Raw genomic sequence first — 26,641 nt, forward strand, 5'->3', positions numbered from 1 at the left:
CATAAGGTTTGGACCCCTTTCAAATACTCGATCTATTGGTGAGTAGTTGGTTAAAATTAAAAGGATCTTTTTAAAAAATAATCATGTTGATTTAAAATATTTATTTAATTTAGTGTGAGAAAGTAGATATAAATAAATAAAACAATATTAAATATTTGATGATGACAAAAACATCATTATCTTGATTTTATGTATATAAAACAAAAACACAGCAATTAATTATATTTCCTAATAAACAAATTCAAATAATTTTTCAAAGACATTGATAGGCCACTCATCTAATAAATAAAAATATAGAAATGTATTGCTAAAAGATTAAATAATAAATAGTATATAATTAGCACAGTGCTTGAATAATCCGCAAATTAGTAATTGACGAAAAATTAATTTATTTTAAGCACAATTTTAAGGGGAATGTTTTGACAGTACATTATTTAATATCTAATTTAATATTATTTTTAAATATATTTACAGGTCGTGGCTTTTTTCTTTTTACCTAAAATACTTTTTTTTTAATTTTTAAAAGGCTTAAATGCACAAAAAATCACCAACTTTCGCGTGTTTTTAGAATTTGACACGAACTTTTAACTTTGGCATATAAATACAAGAACTTTCAATTTTTTGCATATATGACCAAGTTTTCATTTTAGGTGAAAAACGGTATCGTTTTAGGTATAAAATATTGCCGTTTTAGGTCAAAAACGGTGTCGTTTTATGTCAAAAATGATGCCCGTGTTATATATGCAAAAAATTGATAGTTCATTTATTTATATGCCAAAATCAAAAGTTCATGTCAAATACCAAAAAAACACGCGAAAGTTGGTGATTTTTGGAGCAATTAAGCCTTTTTAAAATACCTTTCTTTTACTTTTTACTGATTTATGCTCCTTTTTTTAAATTTTGTGTGGTGTTTTTTTTATCGTTTTTTAGTGTAACTGGTGTTTTTATAATGTATATATTCTGTTTTTTTAGTGTAACTATTGTGTTTTTATAGTGTATCTATAGTTTATTTTTAGTGTATACCATAAAAACACTGCAAATACACCAAAAAAACATAGATACACCAGAAAAACAATAGAAATGCACTAAAGATACACCAGAAATACACTATAACGTAAATATACCATTAAACTCCGCAAATACATAATATATCATTTTATTTTTTTTTAATAAGTCAGTAGTATCAAAATAAAAGAATAAATCTATGAAAAAAGAAAGACAAAACAATTATATGAACAATAGCATAATTTATTAATCTGTTTATAACAAATCTAATTTATCACAAAAATGGAAGAAAACAAAGTGCGATGAAAGTAGACGAACGGAAGAGAAAATTGACAAAAAGAAGACGCAAAGAAGAGAAGCAGAATAAAAGAAGAGAAGTGGAGAAAGGGAGAGAGAGAAGAAGTGCGGCAGAAATAACCTAAAATGAGTGTAAGCCTTCTATATATAATGAGGTATTTTTATAAATATTTGCTAAAAGGATAGCGAGGGTAATATTGAAAAGATTGGTGAAAAAAGTATAAATAAATTTCAAAATCAAGTATTTTGAAAATAACCTCTAATTTAAGGGTATTATTTTAATTTGATATTAATTTTAATTAAATCTAGTATTTTTTGTAAATAAATTATCGAATGTGGTATTTTCTAACAATTTAGTATATTTATTTGCTATTATAATAATTGTACCCAACAAAATTTTCTTAGTGGGTTTTTCTTAATGGGTTCATTCTCATAATATAAACTACCAAAAATTAAAAACATTTGTAACAGAAATTTTTAAATTAAACAAGGTATTAGTCAATAATTGAAAATGTTCGTTCCATAAAAATTACCAATAAATGAATTTGTATTGAAGTTACATTTAATTAATATATAGAAAAATGATAATTTAATTTTTCAACAATATCTTAAATTTATTTGTACAAAAGTTACTAAAAATGAAAAGTAGAATATGAGTTATTGTGCAATTAGGGATATTAAACTCTCTGGGTCACTCAAGTCTCATGAAATTTCAAAAAGGTCACTAAAGTCAATTTTTTTATAAAGTGGTTACTGAACTATACCTTTTATTACAAAAATATTTCTATTGTTACGAAAAGAACACAAAACGTTTTGTGAACTACAAAACAATCATTGGGGTATTCCTTTTATTACAAAAAGGTCACTGAACTATATTCCTTTTTGTAATTTTGGCTTGCCATATAAGCAAAAATGTTAGGTTTTTACGTTGTTTTATATGGGTGAATCCTTTTATAATAAAAGGTATAGTTCAGTGACCATTTTGTAAGAAAATTGATTTTAGTGACCTTTTTAAGATTTCCTGAGACTAGAATGACTCAGGGAGTTTAATATCCTACAATTAGAAAACTAAATAAGATCATTACTATATGGTCACTAATATAGTTTTACAGTTTATATTAATAGAGTTTTTCAAAAATTATCCTATTCGTTCCTTTTTAGATATGGTAAATAGCAGTTATGAAAGCCATTCTTCTTGTTGGAGATGGACAGCAAGCTTGCGGTGGATTGTATCAACAGCAAGCATAGTCGGGTTAATGCCAATGCCAACATCCTTCGTGCAATCAGAGATATGCTCTCCAAGGACTGGTTTGTTACTGTCAGTCATGTGAGAGGGCAACAGATGTGCCGATCGTATGGCCAGCTATGGTTTTGCTCACAACAGTGGTTTTATTTACTATGACACTATGCCGGTTGGTGTTTCAAGTTATGTAGCTGAAGATCTTGCCAGTGTTAGCATTCCTTGTATGTGTAGAATGACTTGGTTCCTTCCTGGCTTTGGCTAGTCCTCTTTAAATAAAAAAAAAAGTCATTCTCCTCGTTCTAGCAAGAATGCTCTTCCCACTAGTCTTCTTGTTGAATCACGACCATTCATCTCTTTCAATACTAACACTGAACTTTTCCTTTATCATTATCCAAACCCTTTTAGTTGTCTCATTGGCAGGATCAAGGAGATTCCATCTGCCTCTCCTCCACAATCCTTCACCTTTGCATCTCTAGGTACTATAACATCAATGAAAAAAAATGCTAGGATATAAATCAACAATAGCCTGCCCATCTACCCAAGGATCATACCAGAAAAAAAGGTCCCCTTTACTAAGCTTGTATGAAAAACAGTCTTTGATAACCTGCCTAAGCTTGCAAAGGTTCCTCCAGCTCCAACTTGCAGTCAAAGGCTTAATTAGTAATCCCTCATAAATTAAGAAGCTTAAGTTTATTTTTAATGACCCACTAAGCCCAAAAAGTATATCTCACAACAGTCAGCTCCCAGATATACTTCATAACACTATTCACCATTTACGTCATTTCAGGAAGAAAATGGATATAATCATACATTAAAAAACAGAGTGTTTATCCCACACAACGGATGTGCCACATCATTTTTACAACAAGCCAATAAGTATTTGCGATAGAGAATCTTTATTTATTGCTTATTTTTTTTATCATTAAACATTTGCACATGGCTAACGCCTCATTGGTTTGTTGCACGAATGACGTGTCGCAATAGTTGCGTTGTATAATTATTTTAAAAAACATTATTAAATATGAACGAATGTCTGAGATTAAGATTTTAAAATAATTAAAGGCTATAATTTAACTATAACATTTAGTTTATGTGCTATATAAATTTATTTTGTTAGAGATGATAAGTTACTTCACTAGCAAATATAATATTTAAGTTTAAACGTGTAGTTAGACGATTTTAACCAGTAGATTTTTTTTCCATGTTATAAACATGTTGAACCCATAGATAATCCGAAATCATATAAATCCAACCAGAATCCGCTTAATTTTGTGTCACATAAACATTGCGGTGGAGTAATTGTTTTATTGAAGTAAAACAAAAGTTTAATCACCAAAATGAAACAAATTAAAATATGAGAAGGAAAGTCAAATTGCAGACACAATTATTACTCTCACATACAATACAATACAATACAATACAATATAATACAATACGATATAATACAATACGATACCAAATAGTATTGGTAAGCATGGGCCTTTATTGAATGCAAGCTGCAGCGAACGGAAAACTAGAGCAGTGATTTATTGAGGAGAAAAGGAAATGACAAGAAACTGGAAAAATGGATCAGCCGGAAGTTGGCTCCTCCTTGACCACAAAGTTGAATCCAAAGTAATTGCTTCCTGTATAAACACCGTCATCTTTAATATAAGTAAACTGTTGGCCACTGGTAAGAGTGTCTCGTTGGGCATAAGAAAATGGAACATCGCAGAATCCCTTGGTGGCGACCAGATCTACAGTCACTTTTGTCTTGGGAGGCACTACAACTTTGATGTCTGCAGATAAGTTGTTGGTCTTTGTCTTCTCCTCCCCCCATGAGTATGTACTCCCGAACTCTACGGAGAAGCTAGAAGATATTCCAAGCGATAATGCACCTTCAAGGAGTGGAATGTTCGCTTCGAATCCCATTGCGACACTCGTTTTTACCGATTGGCTATTCGAATAACTGCTACTCTTTGTGTCCTTGTACTCCAGATTCAGTTCAGAATCGTTTATAACGGTATCTGTTGTGTTGCTGGTTTCGTCGGTTGACAGGACTAGAATTTGTTCGTTGTATACCCTCAGGTCATCCAGGCGGAAATTAACATCATATACTTCCCTACTCAGCAATGGCTCTTCCACCTGCAGATTCGCCTCTTTGTCTATAGTGGTCGCCCAGGATGCAGCTGCCAGACAATTTACAGTCCCCCCGTAATCGGTTCGACGGCAAAATCTGTCATTGCTTAAACATTTGAGAGCGATAATATTGTCTTTGCCTTCAACTGGCGCAAGCTTCACCGGCCAAAATGACGTGTCTGGGTTTGGTGCGACCGGATATACCCAATTTCTACTTGCCTCCCAGAAATTGTTAGTATAATCGAGCCTAAAACAGACGCTGCCGTCAGAGTTTGTAACAGTTTGGTTGGAAACTTTAATAGCACCAATATCATCACACCTAAATTCCATATGATAATCGCTACCATCACCGCGGTATTGTAAATACTTGCCGTTGTCTCCCTTGAAAACTATATATTTGGGCAGTATGACCAGCGATTCCCAGTCGGTGATTTGGAAGAAATCCCATCCATTTTTGTCGGGGTCAGACCATTGGACAACTAAGCAGTGATCATTAGCAGCGCCCCCCGTTCGCAAATGGCAGAGATTGTTTCCGGTCTGAACGTGCTGGAAACGATATGTTACGCCATCTTTGAGCACCGGTTTAAACAGCGTGCACGACCATTTGGATTGGTCTTCCTCCGCCGCATCAATTGCTGCTCCCACATAAAGCGACCCTGCCTCAATGCGAGCAACGTATTTGTTGTTGTAACAGCATCTTATGTGCACTAAATCTGGGTTGCTCGTTGATTTCTCCACTCTAAACTTGGATAGGGGATCAAGAATATCATTTCCGTCGCATTTAACGTATCTCATATACTCCCCTTCTTTAGTATAACGCAAATACTTGTCACCGTTTGATCTCAGCACAACAAACCGAGGAATCGCCATTCACTTCTGCAATTTAACTATTTAGAATTTCAGATATAGAAATAGCTGATTTTACTTTGCTGCATGTCTTCAACCCACTTTGGCACCGCTATTTATAGGAAAACTAAAACATTTTTGACTCAATTGACTATCTTATCCTTCCATTATTTATGTATCCCATATTACTATCTTATCCTTCAATTATTTCTATATTCCATTTCAATGCATCTCCCAAAAATAATCCCTTTTTTCTCAAATCACTATCTTACCCTTCAATTATTTTTGTACCGTATTTTTCGTTTTTAAATCCAACTTCAAAAAGGAAACCAATGACAACTAAAATGGAATTATCTTCTTCGACTAACCTATTTAAGAAAGTCTATTACACAATTACCCACCATTATTGCTAATACCACTTGATGCCATGTTTCCTAAATTATTTACTAAAAAAACCTTACAAACCGGACATCTTTTTTGGATCTGGTGACGAGGTGTCCTGAACGGATTCCAACTATAAAACGGCATCTTTAAATCTTTCACATTCAGACTAATTCCCACTCGAACCGGGTAGGTCCCTTGCGGGAGGCAAAGCTCTGGCCCCAAGTTTTAAACATTTACCATAGGAAGGGATAAAATAGGAATGACAAATATAAATAGGTAGGCATGAAAAGAATGTTTTAAAATTGAGAGATTTTTGTAAAAAATAAAATTCCGAGTCACTAACATAAACATTTAAAATTTTGGGAGATTCCATGTAATTTTCTCGTTTTTGAGGCATAGGCCTTAAATTTATGTTTTTCTAGAATTTATTGGGTAGGTCTTAGTAGCTAAAAACGTCCTTGTAAGGTTGTTGCGATGTCTAATCCGAATATTGTGACTAGAACCGAGACTCTTTGTAATCGGTTTATTTCATCTAATGAAATTTTATCTTTCGGAAAAATAAAATAAAAAAGTAGCCTACTGGGCTACACCTCACATGAGATTCCATTCAGTTCGATTACATACTCCCTCCGTCCCATAAAGATAGAAAAAGTACAATCTTTTTTTGTCCCATAAAAATAAAAAAAGTAGAGTTAGTTAAGTCAAAAATTATCAAAATACCCCTACATGCTTATCATAAAACATTAAATGCATATTTTGAAAAGATAAATAAATGAGTTGTAAGTGCTATAATTAGTAGAGTGACTTTGGGAAATGTACATAACTAATTGATTATAAAGGGTAATTTGGACAAATTATTACAAGTTACATATAAATAACTACTTTCTTAATTCTTGTAAAATGGGTACTTTTTCTATCTTTACGGGATGGAGGGAGTATTAAATTTATGCAGTCTATTTGATTAGAATAATTCGAATCGAGTCTGAGTAGTTCAATTTGGACACTACTCGGCCACTGAAGCAGACTAAATGGAAGTTAGACGTAGCCACTATGGAGGCTGCTTACCATCAGAAAGAATAACAATTTTAATACAAAAGAAACTACTGAAAAAATCAAACTTAACTAAACTAAAAACAATCAAAATAGTTAATTCAGTTCTATTATTCTATACAATTTTAAAAAATAACAATCAGAATTACAATTTTATTCAGTTTGATTTGAACCGAATGACCATCCTATCCTCATAAGCCAACATTGATAAGTGATAACTTTTAGTAGAATTTAGAAAGGAGACTGAATATAAGAAAATTAGCACTTGCACTTTCCTCGAAACTAATAATTCTAGCTTACTCAAAACTCACATATGCATACATAAACGGCAACACACACTACAGACTATTTAGTCACAGATTCTTCACTACTAATTACTAGCTAAATACATTACAGTTTCAGCTACGGAACGAACCCCTTGCTCTTCAAGCACTCGACAGCATCCTTGATAATTTGGTCCATCAGAATAAATTCTAAACCCATGTCGATCAACTTCTTAGCTCCATCTTTTGCTCTTAATAAGCCTGGTTGGGTATCCTTTGGCAACCTGCATCAAGAGACAGCACCATGCTCAAAGAGGCTCTCTATCACAATCAAACATTAATGATCCTCACACAAGGATAATACATTTCAAGTACAACCAAAACTTTAATTTATTTCAATGGCTCACTCAGTATACGAAGTGCTTCCTATTAATCGTGATGAGCGTATTTGACTGATCAACTATGTTTTTTAGATAGAAAGTTATAGGAAAAAAATGGTATTATTCCTCGTTTAGCTATCACCACAGATCATATTGAAATGGACTATATTTCAAGCGTAGAATTAGATGGAATTCTTAGATGTTATAACAGATGCAGTATTGAGAAGATAAAATTGTCGGATATAACAGATGCAGTATTGAGAAGATAAAATTGTCGGATATAATAGATGCACATGAGTTGTTGGATTTTTACCTAGGCACTTGATATTCGGGATATAGTTCTGCAACCTTGGCCACAAAGTCACCATAATGGGATATTGCCTCAACACACAAGTGCCTACCGGATGCCGATGGGTTTTCGTACACTAAGACATGTGCCATGGCTACATCTTTAAAATGGACAGATCCCATAAAGAAGTCATGGTACGTCTCTGTGCAACCTGCAATGGAGATAAGGTGTCATTAACAGAGCATTTCCTAACGATCAGAAACACGGAACATTAAATGCATATCAGATGTTATTGAAGGACGTGTTAAATACTGAAGACTTTATTACAGGTCTATTATTAGGAACCACAGTTAGAATAAAATGCTTAATACTGTTCTTGACAATGACATAAACAAAATCAATTTTGAAAACAAACGTCTTCCAAGGTAGAATCATACATAATCTATTCTTACGTAAACAAGGTGTTTGAACCGATAAGAGCTCCAACCATGTGGTTTTATAATACTTCTGCAGAGGGTAAATTAACTTAAAAAATATAAATAGCATAACAGGAGTCATCAGCACAAGTTGGCAATTCTTATAACGTTTCATACCCTTTTCATGATTCAGAAGAATTTTTAATTTTGACTTGGAAAACAATTCATCGACCAATTTCCCCTATACTCACAAACATAGAAAAATGTTTCAATACTGATGTTTTGCGTAGAGCATAAATTAACTTTGAAGAAAATTTTTGATAAGAAAAATACATGAGGTAGTCACAATGCCAAAATTTCATGACAGTGTAATGTTATATTAAAGGCATATAGAATCACTATACAAACTGAACAATTAATACCGACTAAATTAAGTTACCGGAAAAAAAGAAAATTATTACCTTGAAGAAGACGAACAAGCATCAACATGCTGGCATTGAGAGTTGGTGATATAACAGGACCCATAACAGTACCTGGGTTCACCACCACTACATCCAACCCCTTCTCCTTTGCAAATTCCCATGCAGCTTTTTCAGCTAGTGTCTTGGATAATGGATACCATAACTATATAAAATAACAACCCACAATAATCAATAAAACAGTAATCCATTTCAAATTAATTGCAGAAATTAAACAGTGACTAGTAACATATCTCATGCACGGAGATGAAAACGCAAATGCAAACAGCAAAACAACATTTTTTTCGTTATAAATTTAAAGTTTTGAAATTTCAGAAGTTTCCAAAAACAAAAATAAAAAGCCAAGAACTAGACAAGTTTCTTGCAATGTAGAGTAGCTTAATAAGATTAATAGTTAAGTAACAATACTCACTCCAATTTCAAATTCAAATCAATTGCAAAGTAAGAAGTATTAGCAACATCCCAGGTATCACGGACACTTCATTCAATGAACTTACCGTTTTGGACATGTAACGGAAACTTGGTGTTTCGGAAACAAAACTTTATTTTTAACATAAGAAACCTTAAAATACACCGTTTTTCCGTGTCTGTGTCCAAGTATTATCTGTATCAGTGTTACCTAGGTAACATCTACGTACATGAAAACAAAAACGCTGAAACGGGTACCTACAAAACCAGTTTTTTCTTAACATAAACAGGTAATACAATTAAAATTTTAGGACTTTTAAAAGCTTTCCGGAACAAAAATCCGAAAAATAGGAAGTCGAGAAGTTTACGTACAATAAGGAAAAACAAAATCAACACTAGAAGCTAACAGTACTCACTTCATTTTGCTTACAGTATTCAACATCAGTCCAGCAATCCTCATTCTTAACAATGTCAGCAGGCCAGTTAGGACTAGGAGTAATAGCAGAGATAGAAGAAGTGACAACCACGCGCCTCACTCCCTTTTCTTTCGCCGCCGTCAACACATTCACCGTCCCTTTGATCGCCGGGTCAAGTAACTGCCCCTGTAAGTATCCAAATTACAAATATAACCCCCAAATTTACACATTTTCTTTATTTCAACAAAATCAAGAAAAGAATTACTTGAGGATCTTGAACTTGATCGACGATACAAGGAGAAGCTAAATGGAAAACGCCAGTACAGCCGGTGATTGCGGAGAGTATGGAGCCGTAGTCAAGAAGGTCAATTTGGTAAAGATGAAGATTTGATTCTGTTGCTCCTTCCAAAGATTTTAGATGCTCTGTTTCTTTTTCGTCGTCTTTATTGAAAGTTATATGAAAAAAACAAGAATTATTAGAAGAAATGAATTACAGGAACTGAAGGTAAAATTGAAATGGAGTTGAAGGAGAAGATGGTAACTGAGATTTTTGACGGTGGCGTGAACGGTGTAGCCGCGTTGGAGAAGGAAAAGGACGAGCCATGAGCCTATGCAGCCGCTGCCGCCGGTAACGCAGACGGTCTCTCCTTCTTTTGACATTGTTGTGTCTGCTTCGGCTACTTGACTCACTGTGTGTGCTGTCCGAAAGCTAATTTATCAAATATAATTTTTTAAAAAGGTTAATGTTAAAAAAAATAACAAACATTTTTTTTCATTTAATAATAGAATTTAAATTTTCTTATTTTTATTTATAAGCTATTATTTTTTTTTTTCAAATTTATGCACAGTGCAGAAGGAACGTATATTTATTAGTGTAAAATGACCTTCATTTCAACATGACATCTCAGTACCGTGTATAAATTTTAAAATAATAATAATTTGTATATAAAAATAAAAAAAATTAAACTGCGTAATTAAAATAAAAAAAAAATATAAAAAAAAACTAATTATCGATGTAGCACGTGGGTGTGGTGGCGGGATCTGGCAGCATACACCTGTAAATCATGCATGTTAACGAAGGATCATTTTACCCCCCGAACTTGGCGCAAAGTATCAAAAACGTCCAAATTAGCAAAACCGGATCACTTTTACCCCGAACTTGGCAAAACCGGTTCAAAAACCCCCCCAATGCTGATGTGGCACTAAATTGGAGAGTGAGATTCCAAAATACCAATTAATCATAATTAACTCCTAATTAATCCAGGGGCCTTTTTGAACTTTTTTTCAGAAAAAAAAAATCAAATTTTTTTTAAATTTCCGGCGAGAAAGAGCTCCTCGCCGGAGAAGAAGAGCTGCTGCTCCTGAGGAGCAGCAGCTCCGGCGTCTGTTCTTTGAAGAACAGACCGCCGGAGTCTGTTCTTCAAAGAACAGACGGTCTGTTCTTTGAAGAACAGACCCACGTCTGTTCTTTGAAGAACAGACCGCCGCGTCTGCTCTTAAGAACAGACGCGGTCTGTTCTTCGAAGAACAGACCGCCGCGTCTGCTCTTAAGAACAGACGCGGTCTGTTCTTCGAAGAACAGACCCAGGGTCTGTTCTTGGAAGAACAGACCCAGGTCTGTTCTTCCAAGAACAGACCTGGATCTGTTCTTCCTCAAGAACAGATCCATGGGGTCTGTTCTTGAGGAAGAAGAACAGACCCCGGGACTGTTTTTCTTAAAAAAAAAATTAAAAAAATTAATTTATTTTTGTTAAAAAAATTAATTTGAGGGTTAATTTGTTGTATGTAATGAAATTTGTGGGTTAATTTGTGATATAAAGTTTTAAATTAAAGGGATTAATTTTTATTTTTTTTAATTATTAGGTATTAATTTAAAATATTTAAAAACAATAAGGACCATTTTAAACTTTTTTTTATCAAAAACCACCTTATAAAACCGAAACCACCATCAAAACCGGAGAGTGTATCTCACTCTCTTTGGTGAGAGTGGGGAGGGGGGGTTTTGTACCATTTTTTACAAGTTCAGGGTAAAAGTGATCCCGTTTTGCTAATTTGGACGTTTTTGATACTTTGTGCCAAGTTCAGGGGGTAAAGTGATCCTTTGTTCATTTTGTTACCAACAGTCGGATCAAAATCAAAAAAGATGATAGGGAAACGATTTTTACACTCCATGACTTTATAATTGCACTCCAAAACTTTGTGAGTTGACTAATATGTCCCTAATGTCTTCCTCTTTATATATTCTAAGTTTATGCATTTATATTAATTTTCAAAAAGAAAAAGTATTTTCACAATTCTTCTTGAAAAGTAAATAAAAATAGAATTTAATTTTATGTGTACTATAAAGAACAGATCTGGGTCTGTTCTTTGAAGAACAGACCCACGTCTGTTCTTTGAAGAACAGACCGCCGCGTCTGCTCTTAAGAACAGACGCGGTCTGTTCTTCGAAGAACAGACGCCGGCGTCTGTTCTTCAGAACAGACCCAGGGTCTGTTCTTGGAAGAACAGACCCAGGTCTGTTCTTCCAAGAACAGACCTGGATCTGTTCTTCCTCAAGAACAGATCCATGGGGTCTGTTCTTGAGGAAGAAGAACAGACCCCGGGACTGTTTTTCTTAAAAAAAAAATTAAAAAAAATTAATTTATTTTTGTTAAAAAAATTAATTTGAGGGTTAATTTGTTGTATGTAATGAAATTTGTGGGTTAATTTGTGATATAAAGTTTTAAATTAAAGGGATTAATTTTTATTTTTTTTAATTATTAGGTATTAATTTAAAATGTTTAAAAACAATAAGGACCATTTTAAACTTTTTTTTATCAAAAACCACCTTATAAAACCGAAACCACCATCAAAACCGGAGAGTGTATCTCACTCTCTTTGGTGAGAGTGGGGAGGGGGGGTTTTGTACCATTTTTTACAAGTTCAGGGTAAAAGTGATCCCGTTTTGCTAATTTGGACGTTTTTGATACTTTGTGCCAAGTTCAGGGGGTAAAGTGATCCTTTGTTCATTTTGTTACCAACAGTCGGATCAAAATCAAAAAAGATGATAGGGAAACGATTTTTACACTCCATGACTTTATAATTGCACTCCAAAACTTTGTGAGTTGACTAATATGTCCCTAATGTCTTCCTCTTTATATATTCCAAGTTTATGCATTTATATTAATTTTCAAAAAGAAAAAGTATTTTCACAATTCTTCTTGAAAAGTAAATAAAAATAGAATTTAATTTTATGTGTACTATAATTTTAAATTTTAATTTAGTACATTCACCCTCGCTTTGCTTCGGGAGTATTGTAGTTAGACAATATTGATTGGACAATAAAATCCTAAATGAAAAGATTGATATATACATTTATGTGAATGAGTTTTAGAAAGGTAAAAATAATTCAAGATAAAAAAATTCAATTACAGACGAAAAAAATTGAAGTATAATAAAATAATCTTTTTTAACGCCCTTATCAGAAATAAATAAAACATGCTTGGACATAATTGTATTTAAAATTAATTTTAAGATTATTTATCTGTTCATGTATGTAAAAAATATTAATTCTAATACTGTAAATCCGTCTAATATCAAATACGTGTTTTTAATTTTATTAAAAACACATTGTTGAAACTTAAAAACACTATATTAATTATTTACCATGTAAAACCATTACCGTGACTCATACGAAGCAACTAATACCCGCTAATAACTATTAAAATTAAATATAACGGGTTCTTTTATTCACATCTTTTTAAGAATATTTTTAAATACTACAAAACTCAAAAAATGATAAGCGACTAAAATGTATGTCTATTTATTAATAGCAATAATAAAAAGTATTTTTTTCTCTATTTAAATATCATTTAGTTAAATTGAAAAAAAAAATTACATGCTAAATTTATTCTAAAACAATTGTACTGTGCAAAATTAAACTTAGAAAAATGGTGTTTTTTTTATAGACTCCAGTTATTTCCATGATTATAGCCCTCTACCAACTCTTAAGAAATTAAATTAATGGGCCAATTAATGGTTGGAGTGTTTTGTCCAATACTAATTTTTAATTATACTTGATGATTAATAATTTTAAAATTAGGCCACCTCCTCTCCGATATTTGGAATCCAGTCAATTAAGGGCAGAATGGATTCAAGGTCATCAGCTCAACGTGCTGTCAAAGGCTGCGTTTACGGGTTAAACGTAGCATTATTTAGTTAATTAGCACCACTTAAATTGTAGCGTTCATTTTATCGGCTATTCACATTCGTTTGATTTGACAGCCGTGTCTCTAACCCTAAACGAACATCACATTAAACAACGTTCATTTTCATCATCTTCAGCCGTCTAATGTTGTCTCAAATTCAAAAAGAAACTTTAAAAGTCATTGCAATAGCCACTATCAAGAGAAAACGGTGAGAGTCATCTGGATACACACGGAACAGAGAAAAGAAGCAGACTTCCGATAAGGAAAAAGATCAATCGCATAGAGTAACATTGAAACTGCATACACTGCTTTTACGTGTTCAATTCAAAATTATATTTCTCTTTGAATATTCTAAATTTATGTATATGCGAGGTGAAACGCAACAATCAAGGACACATGCAAGACCGATAGAAAGACCAACAGTGAATTACTGATAAGTTGAATTGAATAACCTGGATCTCCTGCTTTCTGTCTCTAATACCAAGAGATGAACAGAGTTAGTAGTAAAATCGACAGTAAAGAGCTCACTTGTAGGTAATATAAGCAATACAAATTATCTAATTCATTATTTGTACATGAATAGCTTGTGTAACTGGACTTGTAATTCTGAAACAAATTAAAGAAGCTCAATTAGCAAACAATTAATCGGTACTGCAACTAATTGCTAACCTAATGAAGAAGATGGAAAATGAAAGTTGGTAGTCTTCTTCAAACACTGAGTTATATATTGGTTTAATGTTGAGGTAAAGATTGAAGGATATAAACAGAAAGTGTGGACAGGAAGCTGCCACATGAGACAACTTAACAGCTGTAACCATTTGGATAAGCTCACAAAGAAATATAACTTCTCCAAGAAGGTGCTTCTTCAAGAAGTTGCGCACTATTTACCGTAAAGGACATCCATTTTCAATTTAATAACAGCATGTGGCTTATTGTAATAAGTAAAAGGCGTAAATACCCTGTTATTAATGTGTGATTGTGTTCTATTCCAAGGACTGAATAGTAAAAAAGGAATGAAATTACATAATTAGACAGCTAATAAGGCACTATTTCAACAAAACCAGTTTTCATATCTATTGAAGTAAAGGCGGTGCGAAGGTTAAAAAAGAGAGAAGCAGAACACTGTTCAATGAACAGTGATTTTTGCTTCTCTTTTATAAGTTAGTATATTGATTTTTCTAAGTCTTATAAATATTTTGTCCTATAAAATTCATTACATTATTTAAGTATAATTTTTTTCCAAATATAAATTATTTACACTTATCATAATTTATTAAAAAAATAATTTACATTCAGCGATTACTAAATTATTTAATTTTAATAAAATATTATCATTTACTATTTAAGGTCGAATCTTATATTAAATTCATATTGTCTTAGATCAGAACTATCCGTTTTTATATTAAAATTTAAATTAATTATAAAATTTAAATTTCATATAAAAAACATGTTTACCATATGTTTAAATTGAAATTGATGTGACAAAATAAATGTGTAAATACGATTCAAGCGGGTATATCCAATGATTAGTTCTATTTATAATATATTAATATTAATTAATTAAATAGTATTAAAAAATAATTTTAAGAAATTTTGTGATTAAGATATATTTTGTGAATTATATATTTTTAATGTATATAGGATTAACTATTATGCCACTAAAAACAAAAAGTAAAAATAATTGTTAATTCTAGAGGATTCGCACTTTTGCTTTGAACATTATGTATGACCTAGGGTATATTAGTCTATACATAAATACTTTGGAGCGTAGTTATAATGGTTGGAGCGCGAAAATCCCTTCCCAAGATGATAACCTTGTGTTGCAATAATTCATAAATTATCCAAATAATGGCTTCTTCTTCTTCATCATCATCTCAAAAATTTCTTCTATGCCTCTGCTTAATTATCATCTCCTTCTCTTTGGCCTCTTCATCTGATACAAATTCAGCCAAGAAAGTAAAAGTAGATTTCTACTATGAATCGCTATGTCCGTACTGCTCAAGATTCATGGTGAATTACGTAGCCAAGAAGTTGATAGAAGACAAAGATCTTTTCTCCATTGTGGATCTCCATCTTTCGCCTTGGGGCAACACCAAATTCAAATCCAACGACACCTTCGTTTGCCAGCACGGTCCCTCTGAATGTTTGTTGGATACAGTGGAGGCTTGTGCTATTCATCTTTGGCCTCGTTTTGTGAGTAATTCAGCTCATTTTTTTCTTGTTAATTGGTTAATCCATTGGAATTTGGGTTATGATTTGTTTTTGATGTAGGAAGAGCATTTTGGTTTCATCCATTGTGTGGAGTCTCTGGTGGTTGAGCACAAATACACTGAATGGGAGTCTTGCTTTGCGAAATTGGGCTTGGCTGCAGAACCTATTCTGGATTGCTACGCTAGCGGACTTGGCAAAGAGGTGATGATATGTTAATGTTATATAGTGATTGATTATTGGTTTGCTTGAGTCTATATTAGCCGCTGTTAGAATTTGTATCTGTTTTCTTACTCGATCGAGAAGCTGTGATCTTTGTATTGATTATATGATGAAAACTTAGCCTTAAATCTTGGACATGACAAATTGAGGAAGCTGGGGTTAAGAGGTTAAATGAAAACTATTCATGGTTGGTTTTATAGATGAGGTTCATTGGGAGGCAATTAGGCTTATATGGAAAGGGTACGTTTTTTCCGTCACTCATATTCATACAAAGTTTATATACGGGCAATGAGCCTCGTGGTAAATGAAATTTAAGTGAAAACACAACTTATGCTTACCCTGTCTTGGATGACCACTTAATTTAGATATTATCCTTATAGGTTTTTATTTGCTTCACAAACTTTTGTTTTTGAGGAAATGGAGACCAAAAGAATAGGTGAACCACAAAACATTATTGGGGCATGTTCTGCTGATGATTTTAACTTCTTTTACCTCCAGAACCATCTCTCTTGGATAACCACTTTCATCACATCGGAATAATGTGAAGTTGGTGCAACAGGACACTATTTTTTTCTAGTTACTAAATGAAAGCAAGAAATAATTCCTCAAATCAAGTGGTTTGGAGTAAAAAAATTGTGCGACTAGTACAAATTAATGTATCTAACATATTCTCAATTATCTTTTCTGTCTGTTTCTCTTTTTGAATGTTATCATGCTCCTTTTGTTGTTGATCCGGTTCTGGCTAAGTTGTAACCTTATGTTTGCCAACTTATGCAACAGGAGTCATTTGCTTTTCTGTCAGAAAAAATAATGTGTTTCCTTTTATTTTACGTTAATCAACTTCCAAAAATTGTAAAATTGGCCTGATTTTGATTTTCCAACTTTATGCAGCTTGAACTACAATATGCAGCTGAAACAAATGCTCTGCAGCCGCCTCATCAGTATGTGCCTTGGGTTGTGGTGGATGGGAAGCCACTTTATGAGGTTCGTTCCTTTCACTATCTCCCAGTGATAAGTCCGTCATTCATCAGCTCTCACTTTTCTGTCAACGCTATGGTCAACTTGTGTAACATGGTTTGAGCAAGATATTAATAAGGTTTTATTGACTGGATCCATTGTTGTCAATGCTTTTTCTACAGGACTATGAAAATTTTGTAAGTTACATCTGCAAGGCCTACAAGAGCACTTCTAATTCTGCTCCTAAAGCTTGTAGTGAAGTAACCCTTTATACCAGCCAAAGGGGTAAAGCAATGTCAATTGCTCCAGTTTCATACAAGGACAAGAAGATGTCTACATTATCAGGACGAATTATTTCAGCCTTATCATTGTGGATGCAGCGAATGAACGGGGCAGCTTCCGCATAGATAGATGCTTTCACAATTCCAATATCTTTGGAATTTCGCTTCCTGGTACTGTATTAATGATTGCATATTTGCTTATTTAGTTCAGTATCTATTTTAGGGTGGCTGCAGGATGCCATTGGCTATTAAGTCAAAATTATAGAAATCATAATGAATTGCTCTTTTATAATACACCACATGTATGTGCTGTGAAATATTCCAGTATCCTTTGTTGTGCTTTAGTTGTACATGAAGTGCATTTTGAGGTATTTTCGCTATTTAATTTGTTGTCCTTTAGGTATTCCTGATGCAATGATGTACTGAGTTGCACCAAACTAGGAGAAACCTTTATAAAGATTTATCCGCACATTAGTGGGTTAAATACTTAGGTTGTACCTAAATTGCACTATTTATTGAGGTATATTCTGACATCGTATGCTGCAACATCGTATATTCTTTGATTATGCTGCAACATCAGCTGTCATTTATCATTTCTTGAAGTGACTTCTGGTATGGCAGTTGATGTGGCAACTCATGTAGCAGTATATTTTAGGCTTAATCCAAAAAAACCACATCTTTTAGCCCCTTTTCAGTTGCAACCCGACGTTGCAATTTGTCGAATTCACCCAAATGCGCACCTTTGGGTTTCAATTCCACCCTCAAGTACTAAATTGATCTCTTTTTCATTTGCAAAAACTTGAAATAAGTCATTCATTTTTAATTTTTTAAGTGAAAAAAAGTTCAAATAAGTACTTTGTAAAGGTTTTTATGAATTTATTTTGAGTGAAAAAGAGTCCAATTTAATTATGAGGGTGGAATTGGAAACTTAAGGTGTGAATTTGGGTGAATAGGCAAAATTACAACGTCGAAGTACAACTGAAAAGAGGCTGAAAAGGTGCAGGTTTTTTTGGTGATTAAGCCTATATTCTAGAATATGTTTTAGTTGGTTTTTCATGTCACGTTATTGGTTGGAAAATATTGAGGTATTTTCGCTTAGAGTAAAAATTAAAGATCGACTATTAAAAAGATACAAAATGAAAGTTAGGTATTAATTTAAAAATATATTGGCAAAATTTTATGTGTCATTCGGGGATTTAATCTGCACAGTAGATGTTTAAAGAGTAATTGCAATAGCTTATCTTGTGTAGTTGAACAAAACTACCATCATTTGCATTTCTTAGAATTGTCAAGCTTACAATGAATTACAAGAAGCTATAATTTTTATGGTTATAGCCGTATAGGGAGACAAATAAGCATTTTTATCACACACACTAGTTAGTAGGATAACACTGAACTAAATAGATTTTACAAAAAGAACGTTTTCACTTTACATTAGCCAATGCGGGCCTAGCCTGAATGGTTAAGGCGTCTCTAAGTGCATCGAGAGGTTGTGGGTTTGAACCACGCCTCGGTAACTAACAACTAACATGAGACTCTAAAAAATCGATTTCCACCTTTGATAACAAAAAAAAAATTACATTAATTTTGTCCACTAATCTATTTGGAATGTTTATAAGTTATATATACTGCCATTTTTTAAAGCAAAAACACTGGCTAGTAGTTGCATCTTTTCTTCACCTTGGCATGCAAGCCATCTTTCATTTTAAGAGTCAAAGACAACAAATGCTGAGGACATTTCTCTTTGTTCTGTACATCAATATGGAACCTCTCTATCACCGAAGCAGCTACTGATTTCATTTGAATATAAGCCATTTCTTTACCTAAACACATCCTCGGACCAGCATGAAACACCGGAAACTTAAACGGGCTTTCTTGCCTACAAATCCCATCCTCATCGAGCCATCTTTCCGGCTTAAATTTAGTGCAATCCTTTCCCCATATGCTCTCCATTCTGCCCATTGCATATGTATGGTATGTTACAAACCAATGTTTTTCTACAAACGTACCATCCGGCAGATAATCATCATTACGGCAAGCTTTTGTATCCACCGGTACCGGAGGATACAATCTCATTGTCTCTGAAATAGCTGCTTGCAAATAATGCATTTCTCGAAGTTCTTCAAAGCTGTAAGTATGATCATCCAAGTGTTTACCGTTCCTTGCTCTAATCTGTTCAAGCTCTTTGATTATGTTTGTTTCCACATGCGGATTTATTGATATTTGCCAAAAGAACCAGCTCAGAGCTGAAGATGTAGTGTCTCTACCTGCTAGAATAAAGCTTATAACAATATCTCGAAGAAATTCTGGTGAGTTATCACCGTTTCCGATGAAACGCGATAGTAAATCTTGATCTTTGTTATCTATTCTCTGCGCCATTCTTGACCATATAATCTCATCAGCGAATTCATGAACAATCTTGATCGATGTTTTGATTGTCTTTTCTGATCCCAACAAGAAAAACTTGTTGAATTTCCATAAGAATGGAAGAGTATACATAAACCTTTGCGAACTAATTGTAGTAGCTTCGTCGAATGCACGCATAAACTTCAAGCAAGCATTGCCACTACTGCCTAAGCAATCAAAATCGACGTCGAAAGCAAGTTTGCATATATTATCAAAAGCAAATCTTTCAACTATATCTTGCAAATCCAACACTTGATTCGTTTCCGAAGCTCTGTAGAGAATCGGGTCAAGTTTTGTCGAGATCTCAACCCGAACATTTTCCATCACAAAACTTCTAAGCGACTTAGTGTTGAATTCGTAGCTAGCAGTCTTTCTTTGAACTTTCCATAATTCTCCATCAGAGTTGAAGATTCCTTGGCCGAGAAAGTCTTCGAGGCGAGAGATGAATCTCTCCCCTTTTGGATAGTTGTCAAAGTTTGTCTTGAGAATATGTTCAACATTTAAAGGGTTTGCTGTGATGATCCCGTGGACATTACCGGGACCGGGCCGGCGAAAGACAGATGTGTTATTCGGACAACGGCTAAGCACTTCGGTTGTCCAGTCGAGGAAACGGTGGCGGTTTTTCAAGAATTCAGGCAAAACTCCTAGTATAGGGTAGGCTTTGAAACCTCTATTGGTGGATTTAGTTTGTGAAGAGTAGAGAAAATATAGGTAGATACACGAAGAGGAAATGAAAAATAAGAGAAGAAATTGAAGAGATAAGGGTTCCATTGTTAGAGAGCAGATTGAATAGGAAGATATATTAATAATATTATGATGTTTTATTACTCCTCAACTAAGTTATATGCGAAGCATATAAATTTTGAAAAGGCCCGAGACTCATGCAAAATATTTAGAGGTATTTCAGAAAATCAGCCAAAAAATTTGGTTGGCCGCTTTTTGGACATGTGTGACTAAAGCTATATAACTAGTGGTTTTAATTTGAAATTCTGGGTTCATAGTTCTAAAAAAGGTGAAACGGATTTGAACCGGACGTATTCCAAATTGATCAATTTTATTTTACAGTTATAGTTTTGATCGGTTTAAAATTAAAAAATATATCTATTTTGTGTTTGATTTTTCTTAAATTTTTTTGTTATTGATGTAGGCAGTTATATATTTTGGACAAAAAAGATGCAAAAGTAATAATGTCATAAAGAAATAGAGAGATATGTGGAGGGGTTAGTATGGAGAGAAACTTTGGGTTGGTGAATAATAGAAAAAAAAAGAGAGAAATATGAAAAATTATACAAATATAATGTTGTCTCATGTTATTCGTGCAACAAATTAATAGTGCGTTCACTATATAGAAAATTGAATGATAAAAAAAAATAATTAAAAAATTTACTATCGTAAATGTTTTTTTGTTGAAAAAATTATATGGGATAACGGAAAAAATATTAGAGAAGGGAATGTGACAGTAAAAAAACGATTTTTTTTGGTAGTGTTTATAGGACGAGCTGAACCGTTTTTAACACAATATTGTCCAACGTTTAAATGATCTGAACTATAATTTATTAATAGTAAGTGTTATTCTTTTATACGTTGAAAACAAACTTTTTACGTTTGTACATTTTTTCTACATTTTGATTTAAAAATTATGTTGTCCTTATTTGTTCTTTGATCAACGGAGGACTTGCGTTTCTTTATGTATTTTAAAAGTTTCATCAGCAAAAACTACAAAAGTTATTTATGAAAAATATTTTTTCATAGTATTCTATGATGGATAAAAGTAATAGTTTAAGCTACTTAATAATATAATAAAGTTTTACCATTGTAATTAGTAATCAAATGGTAATGTTAAAAAATGTGGTGCATTAAATTTAATTTTAAAATAAATTTATCCTTCCAATTATACATTTGATAATGCATTCTATTGAAAAACTTTACATAATCAAATAAGTATTATTTTATAAATTTATGTATTCTATATCTTCAATTATTTCATATTTAACAGATTGTTGTTTTTAAATTTTGCACAATTATTTTTTTACTGGACAATAATTATTTATATTTTAAATAGTTGATACTTCTTTTTTGGAGAGCGGAAAAAATGATAAATAGCGTCAAATGATGATTTTTAGAAAAATTCATCTTCGTGATGAGCTATTGGTCTGTTTAAATATTCAAAAAACTAAATTGAGACGTAGCGACAAATCTGAAGAATTGGATTGTAATCGTCACAAATAACCCATAAAGCTCAGAAACATTGTCATATAAGTTTAGAAAATTGAATTAATCCCTTAGGTTCGATTTTATGGATCACTTTAATAAAATTATATGCTTTTGCAGATTGATCATGTACAAAAATTAGAAATTTTGAATGCCTTTTTAACACTTTCAATGATCAAATCAGTAGTTTTTTCATTCTTTTAGCACCATACATAATAAACTAGACACATCTAGGCTAAATCCAAGTCTATATAAAGTCCTCTTTATATAAGACCTATAAAAAAAACTAAAATATCCTTAAAAATACAACGTCAAAGTTTATTTTTTAAAATTACAATTTGTTTCCAAAGGTTAGAAGTTTGACAAAGATGAAATATGAAAGGGGTGGCACGTTTTTTTTATTGTGAAAAGTATTAGCAAACCTGATTCTATTGATGAGTCAAAGGAGTAATAAGGAATATCTCATCAATTATGGAGTGATAAGGGTGGTAAATCTCATTCAATATTATTTAGTCAAAGGATAAATTTGATGTACAGGCTTCTCAAGAATAGCAAGTCTCTACATATGGTAGTCTAATGAAATTGGAAATCTTCTAATCTACTCCTTGATACATGGCATTATCTCTTGATTTATGGAGATTCATATGAACACAAATCTGCACTAGGCAGATTTGTTTCACACAGCAGTAGCATGTGTGATCTCTATATATAGACTTGTTTCTTTCATTGTTAGATATCAAGAAATTATTGAATAAAAAGGCTACTCATTAAACTCTTCCAATTGTGTTTCTAATTCTCAATTCTAAATTTCTTCTTGGTATCAAAGCAGGGAACGTTCTGTCTCTCCTTTTTCAGCATGACTTCACTTTCTTTGAATGTCGGAAACTTTGTCACTTTAAAACTCAACCCATCAAACTACCCATTATGGAGAGAACAGGTACTAGGCCTAGCCGAAAGTCAAGATCTTATTCACCATATAAACAAAGAAAACCCAATTCCAATCAAATTCAACACACAAAATACAGAAATCACAAACACAGAAACAACCCCAACAAAAGAATTTCTTACTTGGCAAAAATCAGATCGATTCCTCAGAGGGTGGATAATCGGAACTCTCTCCGAAGAAACACTTGGTCTTGTTATCGGGTTAGACACAGCATCGGCAGTATGGGAAGCACTCAAAGAAGCATATGCACAAGATTCTCAAGAACGAGAATTCACTCTCCGACAACAGCTCACTTATCTGCGCAAGGATGACAGTAAAACCATTACTGATCACATAAGAATTTTCAAAGGTCTTTGCGATAACCTTGCAGCGATTGGAAAACCTGTACCTGATAAAGAAAAAATCTTTTGCCTTCTCACAAGTCTTGGTTCACAATATAAAACTTTCACCACCACAATGTTAAAACCTCCAAGACCAACCTATTCAGAACTGATCTCACAACTGCAGAACTTAGACCATCGCCGAAATTGGTTTTCAAATCAGTCAGATATCTCCACAACACATCTGGCTTTCTATGGACAACATCAAAAACAAGCTAGAAATCTCACACCTAACAATCAGTATAACACTTTTAATTCTGCAGGTCGTGGTTTTCAGGCACAACATTCACGTGGACAATCACAAAATACTTCTGGCTCCTTCAACTCACAACAACGACGTCCACCACCACATGGAGAACGAAGGATGACTGCGGCTGAAAGAGATATGTACCGAGACTCGACTTGTCAATTTTGTGATAAAGGCGGGCACATTGCAAAAATTTGCTGGTGGTTACCAAAGAAATCTAGCCAAGAGCATCCACAAGCACTTGCTGCACTTACATTGGATAACACTGTTGTTGAAACGGAATGGACATCAGACACAGGAGCTTCAAATCACATGACCGGGCAACAAGGTATGCTAACAAATATTAATAATTATCATGGAACTGATTCTATTATTATTGGAGATGGATCTTCATTACCAATAACAGGTATTGGTAATTCAATTATCAAACAAAAAAATAATGTGTTACCTCTTCATGATGTTCTTTTAGTACCACATTTAAAGAAAAATTTACTCTCTGTAAGTCAACTTACCTCTCAATTCCCTGTTACATGTGAATTTTCTAATGTTAATTTTTATGTGAAGGACAAGAACACAGGTCAACCACTTCTAACAGGGAAACGGAAGGGTAATTTATATGTTCTGACAGATGAACCAGAAGCAAATTTTTCTTGTCGATTTCGATCCGGCACTACAAACATCTGGCATCAACGTTTAGGACATTCACAGTTTTCAACAGTTCAGCTTTTAAAAAATAAAGGACTGATCAAAGTTTTAGGCCCTAAAGAAGATCATTTTTGCGATAGTTGTCAATTAGGCAAATTAAGTAAATTTCCTTTTAGTTTATCTGAACACTCAAGTTCTGGCATTTTTGATAAGATACATTGTGATCTTTGGGGTCCTGCCCCAGTTTTATCTATTGGCAAATTTCGTTTTTATGCTTGTTTAGTAGATGATTTTTCGAAATATACATGGATAATTCCTTTACGTAATAAGTCCGATTTCTTTGATGCTTTCTTAGCATTTGAAAAATATGTTGAACGTCAATTCAATAAAAAAATAAAGACTTTCCATTCTGATGGAGGAGGAGAATTCATTAATTCTCGACTTTCTTCCCATTTTATTGCTACAGGAATTCTTCATCAGATTTCATGTCCTTATACACCAGAACAAACAGGTATGGTTGAACGTCGACATCGTATAATAAGAGAACTAGGTATGACAATGTTATTTCATAGTCATGCACCTTTATACTTATGGTTAGAAGCTTTTTCAACTGCTGTTTTTCTTATTAATCGGTTACCTTCTTCTGCTATAACTTTTAATACACCATACTTCATGATACATGGAAGACATCCTGATTATACATCTCTTCGTGTATTTGGTTCTAAATGCTTTCCCTACACTTGGGACACTAGAAATAACAAATTTGATCCAAAGAGTGTTTCATGTGTGTTTGTCGGATATAGTGAAAAACATAAAGGATACAAATGTTATCATCCATCCAGTCGTAAATTTATTATTTCACGGCATGTTGCATTTGATGAAACACCATTTCCCTTTAAAGCATCAAACACCCCTCTCTCACTTCCTCACGTGAATCGCATTTTTGATTCTTGGTTGTTAACTTATGGTTCTGCTGATACAGGTACCTCAAAACTGGAAACACCTCTGCTGTCTTCATCTCATATACCACTCCCTCAAGTTGTTGTTTCAACTAACAACATATCTGATAGTCTTATGCATACTGATTCACCCACCAGCCCCGCTACTTCTACTCCTACGCAGGCTGCCTCAACGACCAATTCTGCACCCACCAGTCCCACGGTCTCTACTTCTACGCAGGCTGTCTCAACAACCAGCCTTGATACTTCAGATCCAATGCGAACAGCCACATCAATCAGATATGTTGCATCTGATGATAATTTATCTGCTCCCACTTTGCAACCCGTACTTCTTCCACAAACCATGGTCACTAGATCTCAACATGGCATAATTAAACCAAATCCCAAATATGCATTAACAGTTACTTCATCTTCTACTATGCCACCTGAACCTAAGTCTATCAAAACAGCTTTGTCCCATCCAGGTTGGAAATTTGCTATGCTTGATGAGCTAGATGCTCTTCGTCAAAATCAGACTTGGCAACTCGTCCCTCGGACCTCTGATATGCATGTAATTGGCTCAAAATGGGTTTTTAAGGCAAAACTAAAACCTGATGGAACTTTGGATCGTCTTAAAGCACGTCTCGTCGCTAAAGGTTATCATCAAATAAATGGACTTGATTACACTGAAACCTATTCTCCTGTCGTTCGTCCAGGTACGATTCGGTTAATTTTATCTGTTGCTCTAGTTAAACATTGGTGTATTCGTCAATTGGATGTGAAAAATGCGTTCTTACATGGTCATATTATTGAAGACATATACATGCATCAACCCCCAGGTATGGCTAACACCCAGTTTCCAAATTATGTTTGTAAGCTACAACGCGCATTGTATGGTCTTAAGCAGGCACCACGTGCTTGGTTTGATCGACTCAGTAAATTTCTACTTTCATGTGGATTTTTCTGTAGTCTTGCTGACCCATCTTTATTTATTTGTCACTCTGATCGTGGAATTCTTGTTTTACTTTTGTACGTAGATGACATGCTTCTTACTGGATCCTCGGAGGCACTTGTTACTTCTTTTGTTCAAACATTAAGCCATGAATTCTCCATGAAGGATCTCGGCCCAGTTCACCATTTTCTTGGCATTGTCATTACACCAACGACTCGAGGTCTGCAGTTGTCCCAGACACACTATGCTCTTTCTATACTCGACCGTTCCAAAATGATGGACTGCAAGCCTATGGCTACTCCACTAGACATCAAACTCAAACCTCCTGGTTCTACAACTGTTCTTACCGATCCTTCTCATTATCGTGGGATTGTTGGCGCTTTACAATATCTCACACTTACACGGCCCGATCTTGCTTACAGTGTCAACTATGTATCTCAGTTCATGCACGCTCCTACTGTAGCTAA

At 33.7% G+C, this 26,641-nt stretch overlaps 4 protein-coding genes across 4 annotated transcripts; 1 reads left to right on the forward strand and 3 right to left on the reverse strand.

The window, feature by feature from the left end:
- Positions 1-4,114: 4,114 nt before the first annotated feature.
- On the reverse strand, positions 4,115-5,533 carry LOC126672739 (uncharacterized). The gene has a single exon (XM_050366693.1). It carries the CDS (start codon positions 5,531-5,533, stop codon positions 4,115-4,117), a length of 1,419 nt encoding a protein of 472 aa, XP_050222650.1.
- Positions 5,534-7,193: 1,660 nt separating this feature from the next.
- LOC126675543 (phenylacetaldehyde reductase) lies at positions 7,194-10,302 on the reverse strand. Its single transcript, XM_050370199.2, has 6 exons — positions 10,137-10,302; positions 9,860-10,035; positions 9,595-9,780; positions 8,753-8,915; positions 7,900-8,086; positions 7,194-7,490 (listed from the first exon to the last, which is right to left on the reverse strand). The coding sequence occupies exons 1-6, from the start codon at positions 10,252-10,254 to the stop codon at positions 7,346-7,348; spliced, it is 975 nt and encodes a 324-aa protein (XP_050226156.1). The 5' UTR covers positions 10,255-10,302; the 3' UTR covers positions 7,194-7,345.
- A 5,311-nt stretch (positions 10,303-15,613) lies between these two features.
- Positions 15,614-17,820, forward strand: LOC126673976 (gamma-interferon-responsive lysosomal thiol protein). The gene is made up of 4 exons (XM_050368313.2): positions 15,614-15,974; positions 16,053-16,193; positions 17,103-17,195; positions 17,351-17,820. The coding sequence occupies exons 1-4, from the start codon at positions 15,630-15,632 to the stop codon at positions 17,573-17,575; spliced, it is 804 nt and encodes a 267-aa protein (XP_050224270.1). The 5' UTR covers positions 15,614-15,629; the 3' UTR covers positions 17,576-17,820.
- Positions 17,821-19,096: 1,276 nt separating this feature from the next.
- Positions 19,097-20,672, reverse strand: LOC126673975 (cytochrome P450 CYP94D108-like). The gene has a single exon (XM_050368312.2). The coding sequence runs from the start codon at positions 20,624-20,626 to the stop codon at positions 19,106-19,108; it is 1,521 nt and encodes a 506-aa protein (XP_050224269.1). The 5' UTR covers positions 20,627-20,672; the 3' UTR covers positions 19,097-19,105.
- Between the last annotated feature and the right edge of the window lie 5,969 nt (positions 20,673-26,641).

The sequence above is a fragment of the Mercurialis annua genome, linkage group LG3 (assembly GCF_937616625.2).
Source record: "Mercurialis annua linkage group LG3, ddMerAnnu1.2, whole genome shotgun sequence".
In the NCBI taxonomy this organism is placed as follows: Eukaryota; Viridiplantae; Streptophyta; class Magnoliopsida; order Malpighiales; family Euphorbiaceae; genus Mercurialis; species Mercurialis annua.